This window comes from Daucus carota, chromosome 4 (genome assembly GCF_001625215.2).
Source record: "Daucus carota subsp. sativus chromosome 4, DH1 v3.0, whole genome shotgun sequence".
In the NCBI taxonomy this organism is placed as follows: Eukaryota; Viridiplantae; Streptophyta; class Magnoliopsida; order Apiales; family Apiaceae; genus Daucus; species Daucus carota.
The window spans coordinates 8333322-8352203 of record NC_030384.2 but is presented as its reverse complement, the minus strand read 5'-3'; the positions used below and the strand labels follow the sequence as shown (position 1 = coordinate 8352203).

General features: G+C 44.0%; 1 protein-coding gene across 1 annotated transcript; it reads left to right on the top strand.

Moving 5' to 3' along the window:
• Positions 1-4171: 4171 nt before the first annotated feature.
• Positions 4172-5617, top strand: LOC135152155 (uncharacterized). The gene is made up of 2 exons (XM_064091986.1): positions 4172-4292; positions 4539-5617. Exons 1-2 carry the CDS (start codon positions 4172-4174, stop codon positions 5615-5617), a joined length of 1200 nt encoding a protein of 399 aa, XP_063948056.1.
• The last annotated feature ends 13265 nt before the right edge of the window (positions 5618-18882 follow it).

Below are 18882 nucleotides of genomic sequence, written 5' to 3'. Positions count from 1 at the left end.
TCCTCAGCAGTCAACACAATGTCCAAATTACGTTTCCATTAAATATAGTTAGGTCCGGTAAGTTTGTTATCCTTAAGTATGGTGAACAGTGGATTAAACCCCATTATATCCTGAGAATCATGCATGAAAAAATCACATTACACATAAAGAAGGGTGCATAAAAAATTAAGTCCTACTGGTTCCTCTAACAATTATTAAAATTAAATGCACTAACGTTTAAACACCATAAGTTTCTGGTACGTCACGATGGGTGACATGTATACCACCTAAATTTGTTTAAACGTTACTTCGGTCCTATTACTAAACAATAAGCCACGTTAGGATGGTCTATATTATTTTTCATAGCTAAGTGTATACCATCATCAAATCTTAAATTACCCGAAACCTATGGAACTTGGTACGCCACGATGGGCGGCATGTATACCTTCCAATATTTCTCAAATAGAATACTTCAATTCAATATTCGTGTCTGGTTTGACTTCTAGGCAGTGGAGGAGTCACATCGGTCTCACTTAATACCCATAAGCCTTAGAAATCGCCCCAAATCAGAGATAAAGAAAATTCTTATCTATTCGTATTAATTCAAGAAGTTTGTTCCAGTAATATCTATAACATTCTAGGCACCATAAATTACATGCCACGATGGGTGACGTATACATAATTTATATTCGCCTTATATGTTAAATTACATACAAACAATGATGGAGACCATGGGATTTAATACCATATTAACTCCCTCTCCCACTTAGAATTTACTTTGAGGATTTTAATCTAGATGCATCGCCCTATGTTATTTCTTCGAAGTCCACATGCATACTGTTGTGAGAGGAATTGATACAACACCCCCAGAACCGTGTAGCACAATTATAGGGATATCTACTACGACTACGAAAATCACGGCTAGCTCTTAGGGGCTACCGTTAACAGAAACTAAGAGAAACAAATGAGAAACAAGTGTGTTTAAGGGCTGAGCTTGCAAAGAACCAAACAACGAGGCCGGAATTATGGAATTCCGTCCTGCAATTGCCCGGAAATATCTGTCACAAAGGTTACACGTGCCTCTCTTTAGAGTGTAGAACTCGTGAAAATGATCCAAGTCCCTTTGCAAGGTGCCTACATACCCTATATTTATAGGGATCAAGCCCATGTAGTTCTCGATTTAGGACTCTGAAGAGATAAGCTCTTATCCCCTCTAGTTTAGGATAAAACAGCCTTCTTTCAGTAGTTATCCAGCGGTATCCCACTCCAAGTAGGTCACTTGAAGCCTTCATCTTCAACATATATCCGAATATTCTTGAATTATCTTCCCCGATTGTAATTATCTCCATAATGCACGTATTTATCTCTTAATTCGTAGATAAATAATAGCTGATACACTCCCAATATGTCTCCAATTCGTCCCCCTTGAAACAAGGAAGAAGAGTCCTGTTTGGAGTCTGCCTGCCATTCTGCCCAGGCGGCGGAAGCCCTGCCAGCGGCATCCCCTAGCTGCAGCCCCATAACTGCAAGCCAGGGTGCACTTAGCGGTAACCCCTAGCAGTGGTAACCCCTAAAGCGCCTTCAGGTGCAACCCCATTCTGATGGCAGTCTTCATTACGCTTCCAATGCAAGTCCATACACCTTCTTGTACACTTTCAATGATTCACCCAGCTATGGCGAAGCCCATTATCCTTAACCAAATGATTCCAATAAGCCCAAGTGAAGCCCAAATAATATGGTGGGCTATAAAATAGGCCCAGGAAGATTTTATGGCACAACAACTACCCCCCGGTTCCTTGAAGTATTGAATACGAGTGGAACCTAAGAACGGTAACCCTCAATCAACCAGCTGCAAGCCCTTAAATTATGTCAGAGATTAATCGTAAATTATTCCTAAGCTTACGTGGGCGTAGCCCGATGTAAGAAACAAGAAATAATTCAGATGTATTTCCCACACATAATTATGAAACCAATTATATTAATTCAGTACAACCATCGCAAGCCTTGAATATTTATTCCCAAAATAATAAAAATTATTTTCCACGAATATGTCCGAGCTTCCACAATTTTATTCCACCTTTCTAGTTTCCCGCTTGTGCCATGTCAGTTTGTGATAAGGCTGATCCCAATTATCTAGGGGTTTAATTTGAATTCAAATTAATTTAAAACCCAACTGAACTCCTAATAATGGGGCTAGTTGTAGAGTTCCAGCCAAACTCTCCCTCTTCACCTGCCTAGCTTCTCCTCGGGAAGCCGTGCATCATCAAGGCTATCTTCACGCCTTTCCAATCCAATCACGCCACCTGGCGCGTATGTCTCCCACTTACCACTACTATAAATTCATGCCTCCGAAGCCTTGTTTTACTTTTTACTTTTAACTCTCACATCTTCCCTCTTACACTTCTCTCACACTCGAAGCACTCCAGACGCTAGTTTACTCCTTCCGGCGACCCTTCGGCTTTTCTCCAACTTCCAACCAAAGGTATGTTTCTTGACCTCCGGCTTTCCTTTTCGTTACATTCATCCATGTTTGTGGCTAAATGCTTGTATGATCCATGCCTGTCTGCCTCTTTTTCTCTTGATTGTTCACCTCGGTATGCGTGCACACACCCACATTCGCCTTGCTCGATGTTACCATGCCCGATTAAACTGCTAATTTGCCCTTCATGCCAGTTATAGTTAAACATGTACACCCATTCTTTGAATATACACACACCACTGGTATTGACTCCCATTAGGCCCTGATTGTTTCCCAACTGGGTTATCGCCCTTGATGTTGTCGCATTACTTTGAGGCCATGATCGTAGCCCTAGATTGTAAACCCTAGGTTCCCAATTGCTTCCAGGAGGAACCCCTCCTTCACAATCGAACCCCCTTTTTGTGCCCTTTATCTGCTGTGAACGTATTGTTTGCGTGATTTGTCTGCTATACTTGTTTTGCTGGCATCTTAGGATTGTGATTGGGCGTTGATTGTTGTGGTTGAGATTAGGGTTAGGATTAGGCTTCCCGCTCCGGGTCCCTTGTTGGGCTTCCCGAAGAAGACGAACCGTCCTCCGTGGCCTGTGCTCCTTCCTGTGAGGGATGTAGTCCTCTTACACTTCAGGGCTCCAACTGAAGCCTTTTCATTCCTTCTTCACACCCGTAGGGCTCCACCCTTGCAGCCCAGTCTTCCGCAAACCCTTTCTCCTTCTCCCTTTTTGTTTTTCTTTCTTTCGACCTCTTCTCATCCTGTTGTGTCCTTTCGTTAATCCATCCTTTCCTATTGTAGATGTCTCAAGGATCCATGTCCTCACACTCTTCTCAGTCTGCCACCAGCAAGGCTCCCGTTGTCGCGGTTGACACGGGATCCTCCTTTAGCCAGGACCTTCAGCCTGCCCGGCCCAGTTTAGGGGTTAGCTCCAGAACCCGCTCCAGGCGCAGTTTGGTGGTGAAGGAGCTCAACTGGACCACCTCTGAGTCCAGTAAGGCGGATGGGACCTCGGGCCTCCCGCTGGACCCTGCTGCTGAAGCCCTCGAGGGGAACCCCGAGGAGGCTGCACGGGAGGCTAAAGCTTCCGTGGAGGTGATCGAGCCTCCAGCTGTAGTCCTAGCCTGCGAGCATATGGACTCCATCATGACTCCTGCTCGGCTGCAGTCCCGATTGGAGTCCTGCAACCCTGGCTGCACCTTGGGGATCCCGAAGCCAGGAGAGAGGTGTAACCGCTTTGACACCCTCAAGCCGGGCACTGGCTACCCCAAAGCTGTGCTTTCCGCCCAGTTCTTCAGGCTGGGTTTGTCTCTCCCCCTCCATCCTTTCATCCTGGAGGTCTTGGACTTCTATGAGGTCTCCCCCATGCAGCTCACCCTCAACTCCTACCGCATGGCGGTCTGCCTCTACATCCTCTATGACATCCACCATGGGGTGAGGATGTCTGCCTCGGAGTTGGGCTGGTTCTTCCAGCTGAAACTTACCGGCAGGACCCCAGGGTTCTTCTACCTCACTGCCTGGAACATCCATCATAAGAAGGGCATCAAGGGCAACCGCCAGTCGATGTCGGACTGGCAGAAGCTCTTCCTTTACTGCTATGACTGCCCAGTCTACAGGAAGGACTTCAATCTCTCCCCCAGTAAGCCAGCTTTTCCTTAATCCATTGTCTAGTTTAGCCCTTTAGGGTTCCCGTTTAGTTTCCTTATGCTTGTATTTGTTGTAGACATGCCAGTGCAGACTCCTCTGTCGGGGGAGTCCCTTGAGAGGGCCAAGCATGTGTTGGGGCTATCCACCGGGCTAGGTGATGGCTCCAGCCTGCTTACTCCAGAGAATCTGGAGAGGCTCGGTTTTTCCACTACGGTGGTAGATGCATCCCCCGTTGACGAGGGGGTGCAGGTGTGGAGGCGACGGGAAGTCCAGGTTTCCTCTTAGCTTGCACCTTTGAACTTATTTTCCTTATATGATATTTGCTTTATAGATTTCCTTCCTGCATGATTTATGATTTTTATGCCATCAGCTATGCTTGCATCTTCCCATATTTCCGTATATGTTTGGATATTATCTAATTGTTTCTCCTTGTTTCTTTCCACAGATATGGCTGCCAACATCCCCCGGTTTATCAAGCGTTCCACTAAGTACGAGGATCTGTTCAGGGAAGCCTCCGATTCTCAGGCTCCCCTTCCTACCAAGCCACTTTCCCAGCTCCCTTCTCCCTCTCTGGAGCAGAAGAAGACCTCCTCCGGGGGTCGCAAGCGGGACCCCTCCAAGACTGCTGAGGCGGGGTCTTCAGCTGAAGGCCGTACAAGCAAGAAGCCCAGGTTAACCCTGGCCCGCAGCTCTCCCGCTTCCTCCTCTTCTCAAAAGACTCAGCTCTTTCAGCGAATGCTCTCTGACCAGGTCCCCGAGGCTACCGTTCGGGAGTGGGACAGGCTTTCAATAGCCGAGGCCACCCGTGACAAGGTGGTGGCCAACGCTAAGAGCCTGTTCCTCGATCTGAATATGGGGGAGCATGTTGCTGACACAGCCCGGGTCAACGAGAAGATGAGGGCGGATTTGAAGCAGGCTAAGGCGGACCTGGCTTCCGCTGTCAAAGACAGAGATCTTGTGCGGAAGGCCAACCAGGAGCTGAAGGAGGCTGAAGCCAAAGTCCGTGAGGAGAGGAGGAAGGAGGACGCCGTGAGGCGTTCCTTGGAGGAGGAGACAGATGGCCTTGGGAAGATGGTGAAGAGGTTGGAGGGCCAGGTGAAGGAGTTGCAGGAGGCTGCCGTTGCTGCAAAGGCGACGAGGAAGGAGCGGGAGGCCGCCGTTTTTGAGGCAGGGGTTGCCGCAGGGGTCAAAGACTGCGTTAAGTCCGCTTATCGCTTCTTCCCTGATAATGATTGGGCCAAGCTGGGACCCGATGCTGCTCTCGCCCTTGAGGAGGCAAAAGTTGAAGATGCCACCAGCTCTGAGAAAGTCGAAGCCGGCGCCAAGGAAGTTCTTGGGGGTACTTCTGAGGGAGAAACTGCGGCTAAGGACCGACAGGAGGCTGAGAAGGCATCCCTTCCGGAACTTGATGTGGTGGCCCAGGTGGAGGCCTTAGTTGTGGCTCCCTCCCAGAACGCAATCTCCTCGGACGCCCTGGCAATCGATGAAGTCCCCAAGGCCTCCTCCTCTCCAGTTGCTTCTTAATCCTTCCTTCCCCGTGTTTGATTAAACTTTTATTTTCCGTCAACCCTGAATTTGTGCGTGGCGCTTGTCGTCACGAATTTGATATTTTTTCTGATGAGGGTGCGGGCACCTCAGAATGCTCCGCAAGATATTTCTGATATTGTAAAGGGCCTCCCCCTGTTGGTGTGGGGAGGAATTTCCCTTGCAATATTTTTGCTCTCTCTTTTTTTTTTTATATAACCGCTTTTACTCCTTCCTTGTTTTGCCTTGTATGACTTCTTCTATATTTCTTGTGATGTTGCATGTACTTGCCATCTAACCTTTCCATGCAGGTACGAAGAGCGAATACAGGGAGTATCCCCTACATACACTGTCATATTTCTAGGGGGTTATGACCCTTGGAACTTTGTTCTTCAAGGTCGTTTCCTTCCTTGCGGATGTATGCTGATGTATATGTTTGTGTTAGCTCCCCAATAGCGTATATAAAAGCACTTAGCCTTTCCTTGTAATAATCCATTTAAACACAGTTGAATCTGATCTCACATGTGTGAGAACCTAGGGACACCGTTGGACGTAAGCCTTAAAATGACCCCTAGGTGTAGGCCTTTAGAGTAGTCTCCAAGTATAAGTTCTGAGATAATCCATGAAGTGAGCTTTCTAGTAATCCCACCAAATTAGCCTTGTAATAACTCCACCAAGTAAGCCCTGTGAGCTTGGATAGGCTTTGAACTCGAAAGCCTCGATAAGTCTTCGGCCTCGAAGGCCTCAACGGGCTTTAAACCTTGAAGGGCTGCTGTAAGCCCAAAACCATGAAAGCTTGAAAAGCTTTTGCCTTGATAGGCTTGAAACCTTGAAAGCTTGAAAAGCTTTAGCCTTGAAAGCCTTGATAGGCTTGAAACCTTGAAAGCTTGAAAAGCTTTAGCCTTGAAAGCCTTGATAGGCTTGAAACCTTGAAAGCTTGAAAAGCTTTAGCCTTGAAAGCCTTGATAGGCTTGAAACCTTGAAAGCTTGAAAAGCTTTACTTCCCATCGGTGCAGCCAAGTTATCAAGTTGTGTTCACGAGTTTTAGTGTTTTCGATTCCCAAATTTATTTGAATTTTAAGCCAAATGAATAATGTTAATGATACGCCTACTACCCCCCGAGTTCTTTAGCATAATTTTAATTATGGTGGAGAACTAGATGCAATTGAAGCCCTAAATAATTTTTAAAGCATACATGAAGTATTCAATTAACAATCATGGTAAGCAAGCAAGCATATACAACATTTTTGTAACGGAAAGCTGCGAAATTTTATTGAATCACATGGTAAAAATTGACATAGCATAATATTGGGGGTGCAACGACACTACCCCCCGAGCGTCCTAGCAAATAAAGCAAATAGTAGCCTAATAATTCTCCTAAAAGAATGGCGATTACAACTAATAAATCGCTTTTATTTCCTGACCCTTAAGCCGAAGCCTACAGAAATACTACCCGGGTGAAGCTACTGGTACTACCTCTTTAAGTGTTGGGCGTTCCATGCCCGTGGTATGAGTCTTCCATCCATGTCTGTGAGGTGGTAGGTACCTTCCCAAAGCACTGTTTTGATGATATATGGGCCTTCCCACTTTGCACCGAAGGCCCCATGAGCGGGAACCCTCATGTTAGGCATCATTTTTCTGAGAACTAGGTCTCCCGTTTTGAGGGGTCGAGCCCTTACTTTCTTATCAAAATATTTACGGGTCCTCTGTTGATATGCAGCAAGTTTCAATTGAGCCGTATCTCGTGCTTCTTCAATCAGATCTAAGTAGAGCCTGTGGTTGACTTCATTATTCTCAGGGTCGTAGTTATCCCTTCGAAAAGATCCTGCTCCAACTTCTACGGGAACCATGGCTTCACACCCGTATGTTAGGGTGAACGGGGTTTCGCCGGTGGTAGATCTTGGAGTGGTATTGTAAGACCACAACACCATGGGAAGTTCCTCCGGCCAGCATCCCTTTTTCTCTTCTAGTTTGGCTTTCAGGGTGTGCTTAATAATTTTGTTTACGGCCTCTGTTTGACCGTTGCTCTGAGGGTGGCACACCGCGGAGAAGCCTTTCTTTATGCCAAGGTTTTCACAGAAATTCATCATTTCATTGCTGTCAAACTGTTTCCCATTGTCTGATATGAGCTTGTAGGGAACCCCGTATCGACAGACGATCGCGCGATAAACGAAGTCTACCAACTTCCTTGCAGTAATGGAAGCCAGGGGTTCAGCTTCAGCCCATTTAGTAAAGTAATCTACAGCCACGACTGCATATTTCACCCCTCCTTTCCCTTTTGGTAATTCACCAATCAGATCTATACCCCAAACAGCAAACGGCCAGGGGCTTGTCAGGGTCTTCAGGGGAACCGCGGGGCTCTTGTTTGTATTAGAGAACCTTTGGCAACTGTCACAGGCCTTGGCGAAGGCATGAGCATCCTTGTGGAGGGTAGGCCAGTAGTAACCTTGGCGGAGGACTTTGTGAGCGAGGGAGGCACCCCCCGAGTGATTCCTGCAGATTCCTTCATGCACCTCGCGCATAATGTATTCACATCTTACCCCAGCAACACACCTGAGGAGGGGCCGATTGAATCCCCTTTTGTAAAGGATTCCATCATAAATTACATACTGGGCTGCCTTGTACCTCAATTTCCTGGCCTCATCCTTGTCTGTAGGCAGGGTTCCGTTGGCTATGTATTCATGGATTGGGGTTGTCCATAGGTTAGTCTCATCAGCTTCAACATCCATGACTTCAATTTTGGGGATGCTAGGCTGATACTGGATTTCGAGGGGGATCACCCCGAGCATGTGTGCATCCCTCTGAGAGCCTAATTTGGCTAAGGCATCGGCATCTGCATTCTCAGACCTTGGTATTTGCTCTAGCTTGATTTCCCTGAATTTCCCAATTAGTTCCTGGGCATATCGCATATAGAGATCGGTGCGGGGACCCCTAGCTTGGAAGCCTCCTCGGATGTGCCAGACTACTAGCATAGAATCACTGTAAACATTCATATTTTCCACTCTCATCTCCAAGGCCAGCTTCAGGCCAGCTATTAGGGCTTCATACTCCGCGTCGTTGTTAGTGGCTTTAAAGTCGAAATGAATGGAGCTTTGCAGCTTATGGCCTTCCGGACTGACTAAGACAATGCCAGCCCCGACCCCATTTCCATTTACAGCCCCATCAACGTACAGGTTCCACCAAGGGGAACAATTCTCAGGTATGGCTGTGACATTCCCAAAATCCGGGGGTCTAGATTTGGTGCCACTAAAACAAAATCATTTAAAAACCTGTATTTTGCGGAAGAAGGTAAAACAGATATTTAAAAATCTGGAAATTTTAAAAGAGATTTAAATCAAAATCACTTTGACCCCCTAAAAATAGGATCGCTAATAGGTTACAGCATTAAAATCAGAAACCAAAACTTTAAATCTCATTACAACTTAAACTACATTATCAGCTAGACTTCGATATGAAGAATAACTGATAACCAAATAAATAAATCTATTATACAACTGAACTGAATAAATCAACTCTAACCAGAACTACTCTTGTAAACATCTCCCTGGCAATCTCGCCTAGCATCAATCTTACGCGCAGCTTATACAGGTGACATCTCAATCCCTAGCTGAAAGGGTTAGAAATAATAGCAAGAGTGAGCGAAAATGCTCAGCAAGATAATAAGAAAGGCAAGAGCCACAAGATATAATTTCTTTTGAATGAAATCAGAGTATTTGAAATAAAGCAAACTTTTGAAGTAAATCATAACAGTTGTAACTCAAAGATTAGCACAGCAACAACAAAGGAAGAATAAGCAACTAGAAGGCTCAACAATATATATATAAAATGCTTAAATGTAAAGCATTAATAAGTGCTATTTTTCTGGAAGTAAAGAGATAAGGAATAATAGTCGCTCATGGAAAACGAAAGCAATATTAGCTTAAGTAATCAAATTATAATTTTGATTTCAACTTTTACTGACGGGTGTACTATCACAGCTGATCAGCACGTGTAATAGTACGGGATCACACTTCGTAGAAGCATGTCCTAATTCACAGGTACCAAATATAAGGCAACACATTGGCCTTTGGCAGCAAAGTATTATCATATTTCAATAATACCCAAATAGCCCTTCACTGGACCGCCGTCCCGGCCTCTTACGCAAAAAAAATGTTTTATTTTTCATAGGGAGTTGAATCACTCAACTCTCTCGATCAACAAACTCGCCATTTCACATGGTCCGGAGTAATCATATCAACTGATGGCAACATAACTAGAATAGTTAGTTATTTGCTAATTATGAATTTCAACTCGGTACTGTTTGGAGTATATCTGGATAGCATAGTTTTCCACTATCTATCTTAGAAGTAATTCGAGAATTCTAGTAGAATGATTACTAGAATGTAGTGAATTCAATCATTGGAATGTATCGAATTCAATCATTATTTGAGTATCTGTATGGTATATGGAATATCGAACAACAGTTAAATTCCAAGCATATGATATTCTATGAATTGAAGTCCAGAATATAATAATTGCATTGGCAATAATTAAAGGTTGTGGAATAAAATCACTTGCTCTTAATAAATAACAGAAGAATAGAAATACTTGCCTTTGACAGAAACAGGTGACACACAATCACCTACTCGAGATTCCTAGATTGGCCTCAATCGCTAATTCTGAAATGACTATAATCTATTGGACTATCTTTCGGCACAATATCGTCTTATCAAAATTATTTCTGGCTTGACTTGTAGCACTATTCGCTTGCATCTGAAAGTCGTTGATGCACGCTTTTCGATACACTATATGTGACAGCATACAATATTTCAGTTGAAGAATAATCCAAAGCGTCGTAGAACTTGCAGAATCGAAATTATAATACTACCCTTCGTCATATAAATATATTATATACAAATAATATATATACATGTTATGTCAAACAGTTGAACACGTAGTCACATAAGCACGTATCAAATAATTTACATGTTTTAATATCTATATAAATATAAATTTAAGTTAGTAATCATATATATAATCTTATATTTGATTATATACAAAACACTAACCACATCAACAGTATACTACTGGATATAATCCAAGTCCAAATTACAAGTCTGGTTGTAATTCAATCACATTCTCAAATCAACTCGGAGTCTTATCAAACTATATTAATAAAATAATATAATTTTGGACATCATGTATTTTAAAGTTGAGCAAACTTTAAACCAATAACACAACAATCTCTGTCCAAATAATATGCTTATAAATAGATTCAATCCGGAACTAAAATCGATTTTTAGATTTAAATAAATATTCCCGGAGTTTAGATAGAATCTATAATAATCGTCACAATATAAAAACAATTGAAGCCAAGAAATAAGTCCCGGAAAGAAACACATATAATCTTAGTAATAATAATACAATTTGTAATTCCAATCACATCTACTATTCCAATCTATATTCTAGATGCAAGGTCCTAAAATATTGCATATACTCAGTTTATCAAAATGATAAAGCACGTATGTGTCACTCATAACATTATCAAAATTATCAACTCCCATAATTCGAAATTAAAGAACGACCTTTAATCACAATCGTCAGAATATAAAACTGGAATTTACATTAATCAAATATTGATTATTAATATTATTAAAATTATTAATCATCATTATTATCATCAAAAGAATTGATAATAATAATAATATCAATAGTCATAATAACAATTAATAATTAACAGTTAATCAATATTCTATTCCATTTCTAATTTCTGAAAAGCTCTCGTCCCTATCCCCAATTGTTACTGTCTTCTTTTGCCGAGCTCCAACTCTGCCTATAACCACTAGCACTAAAAACCAGCAGCCACATCTGGCCGTGCACCACCACGAGGCCATGATCAACTCTAAACATCCAACTGAAAACAGGACTGTTATTCCTTATCATCGTACTTATTCTTGTGATGACACCATAACTGCAACCCTTGCACACAATTTAACTATGCACTCCATGGTGACTCAAACTAAATCATCTTCCCATCCCTGTACTATAACTTCCAACCTATATTTCTCCACAACTTGGCTAATCTCTCAATAATCACACAACACCAGCCATCATTTGGATCAGCCAATAGTACCACACTCCTACTACTGCACTTCAATTCCGAACACCAGAACTCACACCAGCCTCCCACTTCTATCCATCTTATTTAATCTCAGCACAACAGCCCCTTCCAGCCGACTATTCTACGCCACCTGATATGATCATGGCTTATCGCCGCCTCCCCAAATTTACACCACTGCCATCTCAATCAAACCAAGCCCAACACACAACATATACAATAATCACACAACAACCCCAGTCACTCTATATCCCCAAAATCCCTTGCTGCATAACTTTGTCGGCGGCAAAACAAGCCATCATCACCATATAATTACCTTCCCCCACCAGAATCCATCCTTGCCGCTGCTTGACATCCAACAGCCCCTAAACCTACACGACTACTCCACTTGCCTCTCCTCGATAGCCGGCTGTTTCAATACCCTTCCTCACACAGCCTCTGTCGCTCTGCCTCGACACCGCGCACCATCCTCAGCCACGAAACTACTACACCGCCGCCGCCCGTAAACCCCAGCACCACAATCGCCGAATTCATTCAAACAAATCTGCCTTTCCATTTGTGCCTCGGCCCTGTTGTTCTCACAACCTCTCCGTTAGCGCGGCGTTGCCATCTTAACAACCCACCACCACCAGTTTCGTCGGCGCAATCAACAGCCTCCGATCTCATCCACAATCAAACTCACCACAACACAACAGTACCCCAAACTAATAGATATATATACATGTATTCATACTAAACAAACTCAAAGTTCACACCAGTGAATTCGGTGCTCGAATCAATTTCTCCTTTTCCAATTGAAACCCTAATTCCTCTGTTTTCTCCCAAAACTACAGCCGCCTGTGCTAATGTTTTTGTTTCAGATATATATAAACTAAACAAATGCCACGCAGCACCTACGTATACTACTATTTAAAAAAATATATTTGAATTTATTAATATTAAAAAGCACATCCAATTTAAAAACAAAATCTATTAACAATTCGGGGTTCAAAATATTACCGCGACTTAAAAATAGAATTTTCTAAAAATTATAATTATCCCGAATACACAATATTCGTAAAAATAATATTTTAAAAGCTCTTTCTCTATTTTCACAAATAAAGCTCAAAATCAATTTATAACTGCAAATAATTAAAATAATCATTTGCTTATTTTCAAATATTTTTGAATCCGACAAAATATAAAAATACCAAAATTTGAATATTTTGGTGATTTAAATCAGATAAAATCTTTTGGGCTCAAATAAATATAAATATTGTTTTGAAATCAAAATAATATTTTGATTCATCAAAATAATAAAATAACCGAAATTGTAATTTAACCACTCAAACAGAAATAAACAAATAAAATTGCTCATTTAACACGTAACACAATTAAATCAAATAATCATCCACTCGAAGCAACTCACAAAATTGTTTTCGAAAATCTAAAAAATTGGAATAAAATATAAAAATTTTATTCCTACTATTTTAGAAAATTAATAACAAAATATTAAATAATTACAGAAAAATCCGAGTCGTTACAATGGCTATTGGAGACTGGGGCCCAGGTATGCCTTCCATCCCTTCGACTTCAAAAGTGGGTGGAAACTCCAAGATGAAGTCAGCTAGCGCTTGCCCCTTTATAGCGGTTCTTGGCTTGTACTCTATGTCAAACTGGCCTAGCTCGACTGCCCATTTCATGATTCTTACAGAGGCTTCCGGCTTGTGCAAGACCTGTCTGAGAGGGAAGGATGTTCGTACTTCAATCTTGTGAGCCTGAAAGTAAGGCCTTAATTTGCGGGAAGCCAAAATTAGTGCGTAGGCTAACTTCTCCATATTTGAGTAGCGGGTTTCAGCATCAAGTAATCTCTTGCTCACATAGTATACTGGCTGTTGGGCTTGCTCTTCCTCCTTGATCAGGACAGCGCTAATCGAGAACTCGGAAACCCCTAGGTAAAGGATCAAGGCTTCACCCTCCGTTGGCTTGGCCAACAGTGGCGGGCTTCAAAGTTGCTCCTTCAGCTTCAGGAAAGCAGCCTCACATTCTGTCGTCCATTCAAATTTTTGCCCCTTTTTTATGGCTGCAAAAAATTCTCTACATTTATCTGAGGATTTTGAGATGAACCGGTTTAGGGCGGCAATCCGGCCTGTAAGGCATTGCACCTCCTTTACGTTCCTAGGCGACCTCATTTCAATTAAGGCCTTGATCTTTGCGGGGTTAGCTTCGACTCCCCTGTGATTGACAATGAAGCCCAAGAACTTGCCGGATTCAACCCCGAATACGCATTTTTGGGGATTCAACTTCATCCTGTAATTCCTCAGTATGTCAAACATCTCTGATAAGTGTGTAACATGATCGTAAGCTTCCTTTGATTTTACTAACATGTCATCCACATACACTTCCATATTTCTTCCAATCTGATCTTTAAACATCTTATTGACCAGCCTTTGATATGTAGCCCCAACATTTAGTAAACCAAACGGCATGCCTATATAGCAATAAAGCCCCCTGTCAGTGATGAAGGAGGTGTGTTCCTGATCTGGCTCGAACATGGGGATCTGATTGTAGCCCGAGTAGGCGTCCATGAAGCTTAACAGTGCATGCCCCGCAGTGGAATCCACCAATTGGTCAATTCGAGGGAGCGGGAAGCTGTCCTTAGGGCAAGCCTTGTTCAGATCAGTAAAGTCTATGCAAGTTCTCCACTTTCCGTTAGGTTTCTTCACCAACACCGGGTTTGCTAGCCATGTGGGGTAAAAAGCTTCCTTCACTAGGCCTGCCTCCAATAGTCGGTCTACCTCTTCTTGAAGAGCGGCAGCCCTTTCCCCACTAATTGGTCTTCTCTTTTGTCTGACTCCCTTCCTGTCTGGGTCAATATTGAGGTGGTGGCACATGACTTCCGAGTGAATCCCGATCATATCCGAATGGTTCCAAGCGAAGACGTCCAGATTATTATTTAAGAATGCGGTCAGGGTTTCCCTTAGGTCCGGCCCCAATTGCTCCCCAATTTTTAGTTCTTTAGTGGGGTCGGACTCATCCACCAAGATGGACAGGGTATCCCCAGCTGCTCCAGTCTTCACCTGGGTTTCCGGCATCCTTGGGTCGAGGTCGATCTCAACGGTAACCTCTTTGTTGCCACCCTCTCGGGGTTGCGTACCCAGGATTTCATGAACGGGAAGCCGTGTTCGGTTTCCGAGTTGATAGGTTACCATAGCACTATTGAAGTCACAAGGTGCCTCGCACTCCTTTTCTTGCTTTTTATTTCGGGGGTGTTTTTGGCCATCCCCTTCAAAGTCACTTCCACAGTCCCTTCTACCACCTTCAAAGTCACTGTCAGTAACATCTTCCACAGTCCCTTCTACCAGGGTTTCAGTTGTATCAATATTCTTCATTGGGAGTACATCCGCGTGTTCAAGCCCTTCATGCACGGCATGCGAGGCTTCTAGATAGGGGTCTTCCCCCGGGTGTTGCACGATAATCACCATGTTGCAGGTTGCTTTCACAAACTTTATTAAAACCCTTCCCTTAGCCTTGGTTTCGGGTTCCTCTTCAATATCCACCTGCTTGTAACAGCTCTCCGGGATGTCTTCATCCATTTGTTGGGCTTCTTTACAGGCTTTTACTGCAGACCTCAAAGCCTTGCTATAACATTCCCGGGAGTCAGCCTGACATCCTCGTACACATCCTACCCCATTGGGGGTTGGGAACTTCATGGATAGGTGGTATATTGAGGTTACAATCCGCATGTCCCTTAAGATAGGTCTGCCCAAGATCCCGTTATAGGAGATGTCTTCGTTTACTACCATGAACTCTGCAACCTGAGTGACAGCCCGGGGTTCCACTCCAAGGGTAATCGGGAGCCTTACCCTTCCAACAATCTGGACAGCATTCCCCGTGAAACCATACAACTCATTATAGCAAGCCATCATATCTTTATCCGCCATTTTCATTCTTTGGTACGCACTGTAGGCCAAGATATTGACAGAGCTTCCGTTATCGACAAGAAGCCTGTGTACATTGACATTTCCGATCACGGCTGTTACCACCAAGGCGTCGCTATGAGGATGGTGTACCGCGCGCGCATCCCCCTCAGTGAAGGTAATGTCAATGGTCTCCCCTCTGAACATTTTGGGAGGCCTTTCAGACAGATGGCACACGTTGGTTAAGGGCGGCCCTCGGGCTTCCCGTACATATCTCTTCATAGCACTGCGTCCCTGGCCTCCCACGAAGGGTCCTCCGATGATCATTCGTACACTACCAGCCCGGGTGTTACGGTTGGCTTCTTGGTTATTTGCCCTTTCAGCTTTCTTTTCCTTATATTTCTTAGCCTCTTGGGCTACAAACTCCGTCAGGTATCCTGTTCTGATAAGATCCTCTATGTGATCTTTAAGATGAACACATTCCGCCGTGTCATGTCCGTTCAAATCGTGGAAATCACAATATTTTCCCTGATCTTTCTTTCCAGGGGGTCCACTTCGAAAGGGCTTCCGGAAGAGTCTCGCCTTGTCTCCGACCTCAAAAATGTGATCTATAGAAGCTGTTAGGGGTGTGTATTCGTGGTACCTCGCTTCTCTTGTCTTCCTCATTGTCAACCTTGACTTGTCGAAGCCCTGCGTGCTGGTTGTATTCACGGTAATGGGCGAGGTCTTGCCATCTCGGCTCGAGGGTTTTTCACCAGCAGGCCTTACGTAAGGATTCCTCTTGTAGGTGTTCCTCCTATCTGGGCTGTAAGACCTATCCCTCTTGTTTTTCCAGCTGCTACGGCTTTCAGACTTTGACTCCTTCTTCAACTTAGCCAGGGATTCCTCGATCACCTTATGGGGTTCAGCCCTAGCAAAGAAGTCAGTTAGGGTTTCAGGCTCTCGCCCTTGCAACTCCTTCCAAAAGTCTGTTCCAGGCCTTACCCCCGCTATCAGGAAGTTCTTCAGGGTTTCCTTTGAAGTCAGCCTAACCCGGGGTACTTCTGCGTTGAAGCGCTTGAAATACTCTCTCAATGTCTCATGTTCCTTTTGCTTAATATTAGCAAGAGTGTTGGCAGGTGGGGCGTAAGTGACGGAAGCCCTGAATTGTCCCACGAACAGTTCGCACATTTTCCTTCAAGAGCTGATGGAATCAGCGGGAAGCCTCTTGAACCAGTGATGAGCATCATCCCTGAGGGTTGCAGCCAACAAGCGGCATTTTGTGAGGTCTGGAATCTGGTAGACCTCCATCTCAGTGTCGAACCGGCTAAGATACTCCACGGGATCCGTGGTTCCGTTAAATCGCAGGTCACCAACCCCCCTGTAGATACGAGGCAGGGGTGACTCCCTAACCTTCTTAGTAAAGGGTGACTTTACGGTAAGCTCGGCTTTCGACTTCTTATCGGCTTTCACCTTCTTTAGGGCTTCCAGCAGTTCTTCCATCTTGCATTTATCATCCCCATCATCAAGTGCAACCTCATAGTCATCATCCAGGGGCTGATCTTTCTTTTTGCTTACTTCGTTATCATTGTGCGACCCTGAGCTTTCCTCATCGTCATGAATGGAGATAACCTTTGATGGCCTTTGGTTTTTATCCTTTGACCGAGCTTCAGACACGGGCTTCTCGTGTCGCTGACTGGGAGGAGCCCTATGTTGCGAGCCTTCAGGTCCATCCCCGTTAGGGGCCTTGTTGCCAAGCCTGTGCCGCAAGTCTTGCTCGGTCAGTTTCCTCCCAAGGCGGTCGAACACACTAGAAGCCTGCGAGTGTTCTCTATCATCCATTTCGGGGTTAGCTTCTTTCTCAGGACTGCCACCTTCTTTCCTGCCGCCTTCTACACCGAAATCTAGCTTGGTGGGAGTCACCTTGTTAGCCTTTTTCGACCTTGCTGACTTTCTTTTCAAAGAGGCAATCCTCCTACTCATTCTCTTCATTTTTGCCTTCATCTCCTCGCGGGTTAGTTCTCCGCTTGGAACATCACTTTCATCCTGCGTAGCACCCTCCGGCGTCTTGGGGTTTTCAGTGTTTTCGGGAATTTCTGACATCTCTCCTCTCTAAGATCAGTAATCCCCTCCTTCTAGCGCCAAAAAGTGTTGTGAGAGGAATTGATACAACACCCCCAGAACCGTGTAGCACAATTATAGGGATATCTACTACGACTATGAAAATAACGGCTAGCTCTTAGGGGCTACTGTTAACAGAAACTAAGAGAAACAAATGAGAAACAAGTGTGTTTAAGGGCTGAGCTTGCAAAGAACCAAACAACGAGGCCGGAATTATGGAATTCCGTCCTGCAATTGCCCGGAAATATCTGTCACAAAGGTTACACGTGCCTCTCTTTAGAGTGTAGAACTCGTGAAAATGATCCAAGTCCCTTTGCAAGGTGCCTACATACCCTATATTTATAGGGATCAAGCCCATGTAGTTCTCGATTTAGGACTCTGAAGAGATAAGCTCTTATCCCCTCTAGTTTAGGATAAAACAGCCTTCTTTCAGTAGTTATCCAGCGGTATCCCACTCCAAGTAGGTCACTTGAAGCCTTCATCTTCAACATATATCCGAATATTCTTGAATTATCTTCCCCGATTGTAATTATCTCCATAATGCACGTATTTATCTCTTAATTCGTAGATAAATAATAGCTGATACACTCCCAATATGTCTCCAATTCGTCCCCCTTGAAACAAGGAAGAAGAGTCCTGTTTGGAGTCTGCCTGCCATTCTGCCCAGGCGGCGGAAGCCCTGCCAGCGGCATCCCCTAGCTGTAGCCCCATAACTGCAAGCCAGGGTGCACTTAGCGGTAACCCCTAGCAGTGGTAACCCCTAAAGCGCCTTCAGGTGCAACCCCATTCTGATGGCAGTTTTCATTACGCTTCCAATGCAAGTCCGTACACCTTCTTGTACACTTTCAATGATTCACCCAGCTATGGCGAAGCCCATTATCCTTAACCAAATGATTCCAATAAGCCCAAGTGAAGCCCAAATAATATGGTGGGCTATAAAATAGGCCCAGGAAGATTTTATGGCACAACACATACTATCATGGTTATAGCAACATAAAGAACACATAAAGAACACATAACATGGCAGCATACTAGCATGATTAAAGCATTAATTAAAAACATCCCTATGTCCATGTCATTCTAGCATGCGAAGGGTTAGTATCACATGGCATAACAACACAGACAAGAAACACATAGTAGCAATAATCAAGAAAAGGCAGAAATTATGT

Bases quoted from the DNA above. Each gene is read 5' to 3' on its own strand.
- LOC135152155 (XM_064091986.1), top strand. From the start codon at position 4,172: ATGCCAGTGCAGACTCCTCTGTCGGGGGAGTCCCTTGAGAGGGCCAAG. The intron at 4,293-4,538 runs GTTTTTCCACTA...TTCTTTCCACAG, and splicing joins AGAGAATCTGGAGAGGCTCG to ATATGGCTGCCAACATCCCC.